This window comes from Palaemon carinicauda, chromosome 16 (genome assembly GCF_036898095.1).
Source record: "Palaemon carinicauda isolate YSFRI2023 chromosome 16, ASM3689809v2, whole genome shotgun sequence".
Taxonomy (NCBI): Eukaryota; Metazoa; Arthropoda; class Malacostraca; order Decapoda; family Palaemonidae; genus Palaemon; species Palaemon carinicauda.
This window is the reverse complement of record NC_090740.1, coordinates 66,233,154-66,247,554: the sequence shown is the minus strand read 5'-3', so window position 1 is coordinate 66,247,554 and position 14,401 is coordinate 66,233,154. Positions and strand designations below refer to the sequence as shown.

The 14,401-nt window shown below is 40.7% G+C and overlaps 1 protein-coding gene across 2 annotated transcripts in view; it reads right to left on the bottom strand.

Moving 5' to 3' along the window:
- Positions 1 to 14,401, bottom strand: part of Gapvd1 (GTPase activating protein and VPS9 domains 1) — a 494,617-nt gene that overhangs the window by 115,025 nt on the left and 365,191 nt on the right. For both annotated transcript variants that reach the window (XM_068389833.1, XM_068389834.1), the window contains one exon: positions 13,857 to 13,989. In XM_068389833.1, coding sequence (XP_068245934.1) covers positions 13,857 to 13,989 — 133 coding nt within the window. The remainder of the gene's footprint in view (positions 1 to 13,856; positions 13,990 to 14,401) is intronic.

Below are 14,401 nucleotides of genomic sequence, written 5' to 3'. Positions count from 1 at the left end.
TGTGCCAAAGCATGTGACTGGTTGCGCAAGAGCAGGTGCATTGGCGCATGCATGAGAGTACTACGTGGAGACTGCTGGCGCGCGCGTGCAGAAGACTATTGGCGCGGGAGCCCATCGGCGCCCGCTCGCAGAAGACCGTCGGCGCGCATGCGGAAGGCCATCAGGAGCTCGCGCAGAAGACCGTCGGCGCGGGCGCGCAGAAGACTGTCGGCGCGCTCGCACAAGACTATTGGCGCGCTTGTACAAGACTATTGGCGCACGCGCACAAGAGCATCTGCGCTCGCGCACGCGGAAAATCATCGGTGCGCGCGCGGGAGACCATCGGCGCCCGCACGCGTAAGAAAGTCAGTGCGCGCGCACGCGCGGAAGACTGTTGGCGCTTGCGCATGCGAAAAATCATCGGCGCGCACGTGCGGGAGACTGTTGGCGCACGGGCGCGAAGGTAGTGTTAGTAGGTTGGCAGGTCAGCTGGCAGGATGACCAGAAACTGGGATGAGCCCTTTGGAAGGGCAAACATCCATGATAGAAATCGAAAAGGTCCACGGAAGAGTCCAGGACCGAAGTCCAAGGACTAACAGCGGTGTACGGTTGTGTTGGTAGATCGGTAGGTCAGCTGGCAGGACAATCAGGAACTGGGATGTGCCCTTTGGAAGGGCGAGCATCCACCGATGGGGACCGTAAAAAGGTCTGCGTTAGAGTCCAGGGCCGACCTCCAAAGGACTACCAGCGGCATAAGGATGTGTTGGTAGATCGGCAGGTCAGCTGGTAGGACGATAAGGAACTGGGATGTGCCCTTTGGAAGGGCGAACATCCACTGATGGCAACCGTGAAAGGTCCATAGACGAGTCCAGGACCGAAGTCCACGGACTAAGTTGCAGCGCAAGATAGGTCTGCTGGTACGATGATTAGGAACTGATGAGCAGCGTGATCCTCCGAAGAGGTGTCTCTTATGAGTGGCCTCTCTCGCGAACGAGAGAGGTGAACACTTCGTAGAAGACACCCATGATGACGCCCATGAGGGCCGATGGATCAGCAAGCTGACCTTTAACAGTAGCGATCCTCCGAAGAGGAGTCTCTATGAGTGGCCTCTCTCGTGAACAAGAGAGGTAAGCACTTCGTAGAAGAGACTTGCTATACTGTGCTCCGCCCCTGAAGGAAGAGAAACTCAGCAAGCGGGGAGAGAAGTCTGGGCAAAGGCAGCAACAGCAGTCGGAGACAATGAATTTATTAAGATGTGGGAAGTTCTCCCTCTGAAGGGAGAAACAACCTCACACCTGTTGAGGAAACCTTCCCTCGGAAGGGAAGTCGTCCAACTCCTGGAGGCGAACCTCCTTTAGCGTTCTAAGATGATCAGAAGTGCTGGTCATGTTGTCACGGGAGTACTTCTAAGAGAAGGGATGACACCCATGACGACATCCTCTGAGGGACGACATCCTCTGAGGGACGACAGTGACAGCAGATTCCCCAGGCATGAACAGAACAGCTCTGCTTCGTCGGCACTCTTATTGGAACGAAGAAAAACCGCATAGTTAACTGGGAAAAAATGAAATTAATTATTTAACAGAAATTCCCTGGGGAGGAACTCCGAAGGGGAACCCCGAGGGAACAACATAAAAATAAGTATTGCGCCCTTCCTTCCCAAGTTGACATCCACGGGAGAATGGGGGAGCGGAGTAACTGTAATAAAAACAGAATTACAATTATTCAAATCAGCTAAGAATATTCACTAATAGTAAGAACCACTGATTCTCCGAAGGGAAGTGTTCCCCACGGAGAAAAGCTGAAAAGTTAAAATACAATTATAATTTCACTAAAAATAATTGAGACAAACAATCGGAAGAGCAACCTAACCCACGCACGGGAAAGGAGCTTCCCCAATTGTACACTGTGGTTGTAAAGGTAAACGACCTCGAGAAGAGAAAGACCGTAGTCAATCTCTGAGAGGCCACATTCCCTTTGCTCAGCAATCCATATTTCCCGTAGGAAAATGGAAAAGGCGAAGACAATAGTTAAATGAAGAGGGTCCAGGCGATGACTATTCCCCTGCGGCTGCCGAGTTAACGGTTATATGCCGACGGGAAGACCAATGGACCAGAGAGGGAGAGGTCGTTCCCCACGAAGTGGAACTGTGCTGTGTGTGTGATACATATACGACAACAACACTTGCGTAGATTATCACATTTCTATACACATCTATATACATAAACATTAAGAATGCTTTCATATATATACATGTATAAGAAAAAGTAAGTTAAAAGACAAAAATTAATGGCAGTCCAGAATAGGCGAGGAAGGAGAGAGGAAACAACCGCTCTCCATCCGAGCCAAAAGTAAAGTGACAAAATCACTGGTGTGTGAATGGGAATGGTAGCAAGGTAACCCCCCCTACCCCCATTAACTAGCGGTGTGGGTAGTTAACCCTCGCTAAATTTTAATGGCTCGTCATTTCAGCTCCGCCAAAAGTATAGTCCCCTAATCAATAGCATGGTTTGTACAGAACAAATCTAAACTAGTGTTTGCTTTCCCCTTGCTCATGTATTGTACACACCAAATGGTCAGGCACAATCTAAATGCTTTCTTTCTCTACACATCTAACAACAAAGAGTATACCATTTATTTTCTTCAACAAAATTTCAAGCCAATGGGTTAAGAAAATAAAACCGCATAGCTAAGGGTGACTTCATACACATACAATCCAATAACCCATCTGTTGATGGCAACTATCTTCTAAATTGTTTCAAATAAAAACAATGTCAATTAATAAGAATAAAGAGACAGGTGGGTGCATTTTATATGATTGATAAGTTTAATAGCATAATGTTTAAGGTTACAAAAATTAATATATTTTAACACAAACCCATCAATAATACAAAGCCTTATTCATAACATAAGTGGGAGGTCATTCAATTGGAAAAGAACCTTGTCATAGGTCTGAAGAATACAGTGGAGAACTTGGGGATGAAAAATGTCAGGAACCACACACCCAAGGTATTCTCAAAGGGGAAAGCAAGATGCTGAAGACCCTAAGAGTACAGTGAGAAGTTTTTACCTGCGATATGTCCAAAGCGAAATTGAAATCACCAAACCATCAGGTGAGATTTAGAAGCTCATAAACTCAAAAGACCAAGACTTGGGAACCAATGACAAATAAACAAATGTGACAATAAAAGAAAGTGAGGGAAAAGCAAGCGTTCTGCTGCTGGTAAAACTTGACCAGGTACAATTAATGGCCCTTAGTACAATCCCATCTATTAACACATTCTCTCCATAAGGTAATTGATAAAATGTTGACTGACATCTCTACTTACCTGTGATTACAATGGCTAGGATCTGAATGTTCCTCTTGAAGGCTAGGGAAGTTGAGAAAGGCCTAATACCAAGCGGCCACTCTAACCTGACTAGCCTAGCCATATATGAAACATCTGCATGGGCTTAATAGACAAAATGACTTAATCAATTGCGAACTGTCTAAAAAGTGTGATCCCTCCACTGGTGCACTGACAAATCTATATTTTCAAATAGCCATTCCTCCATTGTGCCAAAAAATTAAGAAATTATATCATATTGGTAAAGAAGAGATAGAAGACAAGATTTCTTTCCTCACAATCAAACCAATAAGAAAACATCAAGATATTCATGAGCAATACCAAGAATGCAGTTTCATAAAATTGTAGTGGCTTCTCTATGCGTTTGTACAGGGAATGACAGTGAGCTCCAAGTTGTAATTAAAAGCTATTGAAGAAGTAAAAGCTTAAATTTCATAAGCTTCAATCTTCAGCTAAGATGACAAATTCTACAGTAAAATATAAATTCTTCAAGACCAGAGCCTTCCAATGGTCCATTTAGGTAAAGAATAGTGATAAAAAGTCGTGAATGCACCCACTGGAAAAACTACAAGAGAAGTTTAAGAACAATAACAACATTAAAATGAATCTTTCATATGTAAACTATAAAAAATTGAAAATAATACGATGATTAAAACTTCAAAACAACAAGAGGAGAAGAAAAAAGATAGAATAGTATTCTCAAGTGTACCCTCAAGCAAGAGATCTCTAACCCTAGACAGTGGAAGACATGTTACAGAAGCTATGGCACTATCCAAGACTAGAGAACAATGGTTTGATTTTGGAGTGTCCTTAATCAATCTCCTAGAAGAGCTGCTTACCATAGCTAGAGTCTCTTCTAGCTTTACCAAGAGGAAAGTAGCCACTGAACAATTACAGTTCAGTAGTTAACCTCTTGAGAGAAGAATTGTTTGGTAATTTCAGTATTGTCAAGTGCATGGGGAAAGAAGAAAATGTGTAAAGAATAGGTCAGACTATTCTGTGTATGTGTCAACAAAGATGAAATAGGCCGTAACCTGAGGGAGGGATCCAATGTGGTACTGTCTAGCTCAGTGGTTTCCAACTTGGGGGAAATTTGAAGCTACCAGGGGGGAAATAATTAAACTACCTACTAACTAAAAAAAATATCAGTTGACAAAGCTAGCCCTGATATTGATACACTGGTGGACATGAAGCAGCCTCAACCTTCTCACTAATTCAATTTTGAAGAATAAACAAAAGTCCTTTTATTTTGCTACTAGCCGCTCTCCATATACTGATAAACAAATAGTTACAGAGTAAAATGGATAGAGCGCGGTTAGTAACAACTAACCGCATAGCTCTATGGCTATGCGGTTAGTTGTTACTAACCGCTCTCTATCCATTTTACTCTGTAACTATTTGTTCATCAGTATATTTGTATAATGGAAAAATAAATTAGTAAGTTGTCACAGTGTGTTTCAACTACTCTTTCCCTCATACACATGAAGGGGGAAATCTGGAGGGTTGCACTGGGTGCAGGGGGGAAATGACCGGAAACAGGTTGGGAACCACTGGTCTAGCTAGTCAAAGGACCCAATAACTCTCTGGCGGTAGTATCTCAACGGGTGGCTGGTGCCTTGGCCAACCTACTACCTAGAGCATTGATTATCAGTCCCCTTCAGGTACAAATAAGGGAACAAAAAGTCAAGATGAAGATTAATACAAGGCACTAATGAAATAAATTGACTATGACACTAATTCATTAAATTTAATTTCTCTTGGGTAAACTGTCATACACTTTGCCCATAGGTGGTGTAAGAACTACCTAACTGCCCCTACAGTATATTGTGTTATTCAGTTATGGTTGTACAAATGAAAACATAACTAATTTTGCCTGGAATCTATAACAGAAGTAATCATCAATATTCTATATTTTATATTTGCATCTTTAGCTTTCCTATTGCTATAGCTTAAATTTTTCTTTGAACATCACAAGCTAGACCTACGTTTCAGGAGGTATTACGTTTGAGCCCCTCTTGCAGATAATAGGAGACCCTGGTAGAACTAAATGCATACCTAATACTACGTACACGATGGTACAGTCTGGAAAGATCAAGTGCAAAGGATGGTCAAAATTATGAAAAATCTTATGCAACACTAAGAAAGTACTATCTGAGCGAAAGGGGCAGAGATTAATATGAAGATCAGGAATGAAAAAATTATTATTGTAGACTGCAAGTTTTTGTCCTAGACATTAAGATGAAAGTCAACAGCTGAAGAAAAGACAGGAGAACAATACTTGAAAGAAGGTAAAATAAAAAAAATTAAAATATTTCCTCATAAATGAATAATCACCAAATTCTTAAAAGACTTCCTCAATAAACCATTTTTTGTGCAATTGAAGAGACAGACCAAATCAAGAATCACACCTAAAATTTTGAAGGAGTTTATATCGTTAAAAAAGCATATGGATGTTAAAAAGCCACTGTCCCCAACCTACTTACAATCATACTTTGAGTTTTGTTAGGGTTCAACTTCATGCCACATAATTTTTCACCATGCACTAACTTTAGCTGAATCTCTATTAACCCCTTTACTACGATGACGTTATATATAAAAAACATGTCTGGTGATAGAGTTCATCCAGATACATCATCATCATTATTATTATTATCATTATTACAAGCTAAGCTACAAATATAAACCATGTGTAGGGTAAAATTACATATAACTTGTATATGCTACAAAAGAGTACAGCAAATGGTCGTATATCACACACAATTCACACTTGGGAAATTTCACGAAAAATTCTCCTCCTCTCCCTAATATTAGCCCCTCCCCCTTTCTTCAGTCAACGAACAGTCTTTGGGATTCTAGCCTTTATTTTGCATTGTGTATGAACTATTTCAATCTGTTTTTATGTTACCATAGTAAAATCAAACCACACTCACTAGTCAATGGCGACATTCCATACCCGAGACCTTGGTCAAACAGCCCCAGTTTAGACGTAGGGATCCTCATATCTCAACCCACCATCAACCAAAATACTTGCAATTCTAGTCGTTATTCCAGATTATGTAAGGTCTATTTTAGTGCATTTCATCGTTGACATTGCGTGCTCAAATCACGTGCAGTGTTCTTTAATTCTCAGCTTCTGACTCCTACAAGTCCCCCCCTCCCCAAAGCGTAAGCAAAACGTTTTACCAATAATGCAAGTTGTTGAACTGCGAGGAGATTTGTTTATCCTTATTTTATTCCTTCTTTCTCGACTATCATTTATACAAAATAATATCATTCTTATATATTTAATATTAGTATTGTTCATTGTTTTCAAGAGTAAAAGTTAGCCAACTGTCATTATTTTCATTTATTGCCATACTAGGCAGTATTCGTCATGTTCTTACATGCAGTCTCTATTTCAAATCCTGGGAAATACCCAAAACAGGAATGATCTAGTTCATAGTGACAGTCACATCCAAGGTGGAATGACAAACGAACGAACAAACAAACCTTATGTCTAATGAACACACACACACACACACACACACACACACACTCTCTCTCTCTCTCTCTCTCTCTCTCTCTCTCTCTCTCTCTCTCTCTCTCTCTCTCTCTCTCTCTCTCTCTCTCTCTCTCTCTCTCTCTTTGCCAGAAATATGTTTCTTTTGTCCTCAGTTTTTTGTTCATCATATACCTTATACATTTTAGAATACTTCTTGTGCCAAACGAAACAAATGGATATTTTCATTACATTTCTTTATAATGTAAAGTCCATTATTACTGACGAAAAGTTTTATATCTTTTGACGGCAATTACAGAATACTTCTTGTGTCAAAGGAAACAAATGGACATTTTCATTAAATTTCTTTAAAACAAGTCCATTATTACTGTCATGTAGTTTTATATCTTTCAATAGCAATTAGGTGTGTAGAAGGACTGGGTAGAAGGAATTATGTAGTTGTCATGGGTGACTTAAATGCTAAAGTGGGCGCTGGAGAGGTAGAAGGTGTCATTGGGAACTATGGCGTACCAGGTGAAAATGAGAGTGGTGAGAGACTGGTAGATATGTGTTGAGCAAGAGATGGTGATAAGTAATAGCTTTTTCAAAAAGAAAGATAAAAATAAGTATACATGAGTAAGAGTGGCAAATGGAAGAGTAGTAGAAAGGGCATTAATGGATTATGTGTTGATAACTAAAAGAATGTTTGGAAGATTGAAAGACGTGCGAGTGTTTAGGGGTATGGCTAACGGTATGTCTGATCATTTTTTGGTGGAAGGACAATTAGTTGTAGCAAAAGTATGGGGGAATAGAGTAGGTGGATGTAAAAGGGAGGTAGTGAGGGTTGAAGAGCTAATAAAACCGGGGGTAAAATGTAAATATCAGGAAAGGTTGAAAATGATATATGACGAAGTGAAAGTAAGAGAAACTGGTAATTTAGAGGAGGGGTGGAAGTTAGTAAAAGAAAATTTTGTTAGGATTGCAAGTGATGTGTGTGGAAAGAAGGTTGTTGGAGGCAGCATGAGGAAGAGCAGTGAATGGTGGAATGAATGAGTGAAGGTAAAAGTGAAAGAGAAAAAGAGGGCTTTTGAAGAATGGCTGCAGAGTAATAGTATAGAGAAGTATGAAAAATATAAAGAGAAAAATGTGGAAGTAAAGCGCAAGGTACGTGAGGCAAAGAGGGCAGCTGACCTGAGGTGGGGTCAGGGATTGGGTCATTCATATGAAGAGAATAAGAAGTAGTTTTGGAAAGAAGTGAAGAGAGTAAGGAAGGCTGGCTCAAGAATTGACGAGACAGTGAAAGATGGAAATGGAAGGTTGTTAAAAGGAGAGGAGGCAAGGAAAAGATGGGCGGAATATTTTGAAAGTTTGCTGAATGTTGAGGATAATAGGGAGGCAGATATAATTGCTGTTGCAGGTGTTGAGGTGCCAGTGATGGGAGATGAGAATGAGAGAGAGATTACAATAGATGAAGTGAGGAGAGCACTAGATGAAACGAGAGTAGGAAAAGCATCTGGTATGGATGGTGTGAGAGCTGAGATGTTGAAGGAGGGGGGTGTGACTGTACTTGAATGGTTGGTGAGATTGTTTAATATGTGTTTTGTGTTGTCAATGGTACCAGTAGATTGGGTTTATGCATGTATTGTACCACTATATAAGGGTAAGGGAGATGTGCATGAGTGTTGTAATTCAAGAGGTATTAGTTTGTTAAGCGTAGTTGGAAAAGTGTATGGTAGAGTAATGATTAATAGGATCAAGGATAAAACAGAGAATGCAATCTTAGAAATACAGGGTGGTTTTAGAAGAGGTAGGGGTTGTATGAATCAGATTTTTACAGTTAGGCAGATATGCGAGAAATATTTAGCAAAAGGTAAGGAGGTGTATGTTGCTTTTATGGATCTGGAGAAAGCGTATGATAGAGTTGATAGAGAAGCAATGTGGAATGTGATGAGGTTATATGGAGTTGGTGGAAGGTTGTTGCAAGCAGTGAAAAGTTTCTACAAAGGTAGTAAAGCATGTGTTAGGATAGGAAATGAAGTGAGTGATTGGTTTCCGGTGAGAGTGGGGCTGAGACAGGGATGTGTGATGTCGTCGTGGTTGTTTAACTTGTATGTTGATGGAGTGGTGAGAGAGGTGAATGCTCGAGTGCTTGGACGAGGATTAAAACTGGTAGACAAGAATGACCATGAATGGGAGGTAAATCAGTTGTTGTTTGCGGATGATACTGTACTGGTTGCAGACACAGAAGAGAAGCTTGGCCGATTAGTGACAGAATTTGGAAGTGTGTGTGAGAGAAGGAAGTAGAGAGTTAATGTGGGTAAGAGTAAGGTTATGAGATGTACGAGAAGGGAAGGTGGTGCGAGGTTGAATGTCATGTTGAATGGAGTTACTTGAGGAGGTGGATCAGTTAAAGTACTTGGGGTCTGTTGTTGCAGCAAATGGTGGAGTGGAAGCAGATGTACGTCAGAGAGTGAATGAAGGTTGCAAAGTGTTGGGGGCAGTTAAGGGAGTAGTAAAAAATAGAGGGTTGGGCATGAATGTAAAGAGAGTTCTATATGAGAAAGTGATTGTACCAACTGTGATGTATGGATCGGAGTTGTAGGGAATGAAAGTGATGGAGAGAGAGAAATTGAATGTGTTTGAGATGAAGTGTCTAAGGAGTATGGCTGGTGTATCTCGAGTAGATAGGGTTAGGAACGAAGTGGTGAGGGTGAGAACGGGTGTAAGAAATGAGTTAGCAGCTAGAGTGGATATGAATGTGTTGAGGTGGTTTGGCCATGTTGAGAGAATGAAAAATGGCTGTCTGCTAAAGAAGGTGATGAATGCAAGAGTGGATGGGAGAAGTACGAGAGGAAGGCCAAGATTTGGGTGGATGGATGGAGTGAAGGAAGCTCTGGGTGATAGGAGGATAGATGTGAGCGAGGCAAGAGAGCGTGCTAGAAATAGGAATGAATGGCGAGCGATTGTGACGCAGTTCCGGTAGGCCCTGCTGCTGCCTCCGATGCCTTAGATGACCGCGGAGGTAGCAGCAGTAGGGGATTCAGCATTATGAAGCTTCATCTGTGGTGGATAATGTGGGAGGGTGGGCTGTGACACCCTAGCAGTACCAGCTGAACTCGGTTGAGTCCCTTGTTAGGCTGGGAGGAACGTAGAGAGTAGAGGTCCCCTTTTTGTTTTTGTTTCTTTGTTGATGTCGGCTGCCCACCAAAATTGGGGGAAGTGCCTTGGTATATGTATGTATGTAATAGCAATTAGAGAATAGTTTTTGTGTCAAAGGAAACAAATGGGCATTTTCATTACATTTGTGTATAGCATGAAGTCCATTGTTACCGACTGGTAGTTTTAAATTTTTCAACGGCTATTTACCATGGAATTGTTATGGAATAACATAGTCACTTCAATACATATAATGTTTTCTTTTACACATAAAATCACAATGCTTTACAATTAATTCAGAGAAAATTATATAAAACAAACTTCCGAAAAATTATTCTATAATAACTTTACAATGACTGGAAAAAATATTTTGTTGTTCAGTGGAATACAATAGAAAATAAAGTAAACTTTTGAAAAATTTATTCTGTGATCAGCAGTAAAACAAATAAAAATGGAAATGTAAGTTATTATAGAGTAAGTGAGCAAGTATATTCAATGGTGACAAATCTCGTTTATAGCTTGAGTAGTGGATCCTCGGCCTCGAAGTGAAGGGGTTAAACGATTTAGCAACCTCAGATCTACATTCAAGAGATGGACTTAATGCCAAGAGAATAGTATCATCTGCATATATGAGCTTGTTTTCTAGGCCAAACCACATTTCTTGTGTATATAGGATGAAAAGCAATGGCCCAAGAACACTAACACTTTAATTTTTCCTTGTTTCCTTTTCTCCCTGGGCTATTTTCCCTGTTGGTGCCCCTGGGCTTATAGCATTCTGATTTTCCAACTAGGTTTGTAGCTTAGCAAGTAATAATAACAATATTGGATATTAGATTTCTATATCCAATATGGTAACCTTCAACAACTCTGCAATCTATTACTTAAAAATTCAATAATGATGTTAATAAAGACCCATCAGCTACTTCAAAGTATTTGAGGTTGAAAACAAGGGCCTTATGATTAACACGGTCAAAAGCAGCGCTAAATTCCAGGCCAATCATACAAACTTCCTGACCATACTCAAGGTATTTCTATGCAGCATTGGACACTGTAAGAAGAACATTACATGTTCCAAGGCCTTTGCAAGAGCCAAATTGCAATCTAGAAAATAGATTTTAATGTTGTAGTGTATTCAACCATTAAAAGTACAATTACAATACTTAACCCTCTGAGGATATAATGACGCACGTTGGCGTTATCAGTTTACATTGCCTAACCCTTAGTGCGCATGCATCACTGAATAATTATTTTGTGGAAATATTTGCTAAACATTACGATGTCTTTCAAGGGAAACGAGAATTATATCTGAGTGAGGCCAACTGCTGGGCCTATGAAAATATGTGTACAGAGCAGATAGCAACAGAGCATGCATAGGCCTGGTCAAGCAAAGTTTCAGTACCTAGCAAGCATTCACCTTGTTTACAAGTGTCAGAGACTGTCATACTAAACTTTTTTTATGACATACTAACAGTCTTCAGGATGTGTTTTTGGATTCTTTATCCATAAAGTCTCTAACAGGTTAGAAAACATTGCAAGATCCCTAAAAGCAGGGATATTAGCAGAGGCCACTTTAAATTTCTCCCTCAACAACAGTGACTCCTATAAGACCTTTGTAGGCTCACGAGTGGGCTGTGAAGCCTGAACAGGAGCGGGTGCTAAAAGAGTGGGCCACTAGGTTGAGCGTTCTATTGGGCCTGCACTACTTCCTTTGGCGAGACAAACTCTAACAATCATGGAGAATGTGATCCAGAAAGGGGAGAGGGTGTGCAGCTGTTTTACGTGTTCTTCATAAGCAGGTAAGGGCGGCTTAAGGGGTCGAGACCACACACAAGGCAACAATGGGTGAGCCTGGTGCCAAACAAATGGGGAGCAATGCTTTAAGCGCAGCTAGGTAAGATCAATGGTGATCGTACCTAGCGACCAGCAGTAAAGAATTGGCAAGTTTTGTAAATCACCTGTCCACTGGATGTTTGATGACTGGAACATCTGCGAGCTCGGATGATGTAGTGCGAGCAGACGAGATGTTGCACTGGCACTTCTGAGTTACCTGGGGAGATGTACTCCCTGGTGAGGACAACCTCTCACGCTTGCAAGGATCTCCGCCGAAGGTCCCAGAAGGGTCGATGGGGTCAGAAGTGTGTGAAGACAGGCAAGCCTGTCCTCGTGCTGAGCGCTAACTTACCCAGTGCCTGAGCGCTACTATGGGGAGGGCGGGCAAGCATGTTCTTGTGCTGACAAATTCATTTTAAGGGGTGAGGGTGCTGGGGGGAACACTTGCCTGAGTGCTACAACGGGGAAAATGGGCAAACCTGTCCCCATACTGAGTTGCACATGGATCCACTCTGAAGTGCGAGCGCACTGGGGCAATGCTCAACAAAGTGTTACCACTTAGATGTTCCGATGGGAGAGGGTCCACTGTAGAGCTCAAAGGTCCTGGGTGCGAGAGACCGAGCAGAAGGACTCCCTTCTGTTGGCTCTAAGAGGGGAAGTGCCAAAGCCAAACCTGGCAGAAACATATGCACAGTCCTGGTGAGCCCTATGAACCAACTCCTCTAGTAACCTGTCCTTCGATGGGGAACACAAAAGTTCTAAGGACGATCACAGCAGATGCAAAAAAGGAAGGTTTTGCTGCATCACTAGGGGAGACAGGAAGAACTTCCTGACCAGGGGGTTGCCCGAGAGGTAAAAGGCAATTGCTCTCACTCGATCGAGCAACATAAGAGGCCAAACAAGAAGAGGCAGAGGAGATGGTACCAGGAGAGGAAGTCACTGGCATTTCTGAAACTTCGAGGAAGACCCTTAAGGCTAAATACTCCTTTCTGACTTCTTCTTCCTCCTGCTGCCATACTGCTTCCATTGAGAGAATGACCTCTCCCAACACTCGTCGCATGGAGTGTCTGTCGTGCAAGAGTGTCCCCAGCATGAAGGGCAAACTCGATGAGTATCTTGTCTCTAGCAATGATATGAATGTGTCACAAGAGCAGCCCTCTATGCCAGGACACACCTACATGTCAGCAACTCAAAGGTTAACCACTCATGCTTGAAAAAAAAATATTAAAGTCTTTAGGAAAACTAGTTCCAGAGCATGGAAGAGAACATCTGCTCACACCAAGGCTAAAATCAAAGTGGGGTGGTTGTGAGTGAGATGGATGGCGGTGCTTCCACGTTACCCACTTGTAACAACCGGATTGGTTGACACCTCATTAAAAGTTTTTATAGCCATGAACTAACCCACTAATTTCTATCTCCTATATATAGAAAGAGGGTTTGTATATGCATCAGAACAAATAAAGATTAAGTGATGTACTATACAGTAGTGTACTTCACATGGAAGCTTATCAATGTAGGAATCTGGTTTGTTTGTTCAGTAAGTGTATATGGAAAACAGGTCATTTTATAATGTGAAAATTTGACCTACAGTATGTAAATAATCTCCTAAATACATTGGTTAGGGCATCACTGTATGGGCAATGAAAAAATAACTGGACAAATTATATAAACTTGTGGGAAAAATATCTTGGTTTCCTTACTCTTATTATACACACATTGGTTGAAAAAAAACTCATGAGGAAAAAAAAATCTTTGAACCATAAATGTCCTATCCAATCTTTATCATATTGGAGACTTGAAGCATTAGTAATTAATTCAAAGTCTCCTTTGGTGTCACAGGGGGCTTTTCTTTTTTTTTAATTAAACATTGCCTGTTTATGATTGAGATAAGGTAAATAGCAGCTTTAGACCCCAATTAACATAATGGTGAAACTAAAACAATAAAAATAAGCTTATGTGCAAAAGGTGCAATTTTGGTAATTGTGATGAATGCTTTGGCAGCAAAATGTTGGTTAATAACACTTTAAACTTGACCAATATCATAACAAATGAGAAAATATTCACACCTGAGCATCGAAAAGTTGCACACATCGTATAGTTTCATGCAGCTGAGTGACTAAAGAACGATCGTGTAGGTTGGTTGCTTCAGCCAGATGACATCTTAACCAAGTTAGGACATCAGTTTCTAAGTTTGTATTGCTGAAAAATAGCAAACGTATCATTCACATATTTTTCTAAAGTTTTTATCCCAATGACAAATTTTTGAATTTTTTTCTATCATTGGAAATTCTAACAAATATAATTTAGTCTAAGAATCTATAACTTCTTTTATCTATTACAGTATATTTTACAATACCTTATAAGTATAAGCTCTATTGAACAATGAAATTGTTGCAAATTTTTTTTTCTAATATCTACCTAATTCCTAACATTTACCTTCCTTTAAAATATAGCTTTGTTTTATAAAATAAAATGACAATTTTGGACGTAATTTGTATTCTTTCTAACTTTACAAACGTGTAACTATTTATAGGGGATATTACATTCGCCGAAGCTGAAAGACAAGCTATTAGATATTTAGCGAGGGATAACCGCCCACCCGCTAGTCAGA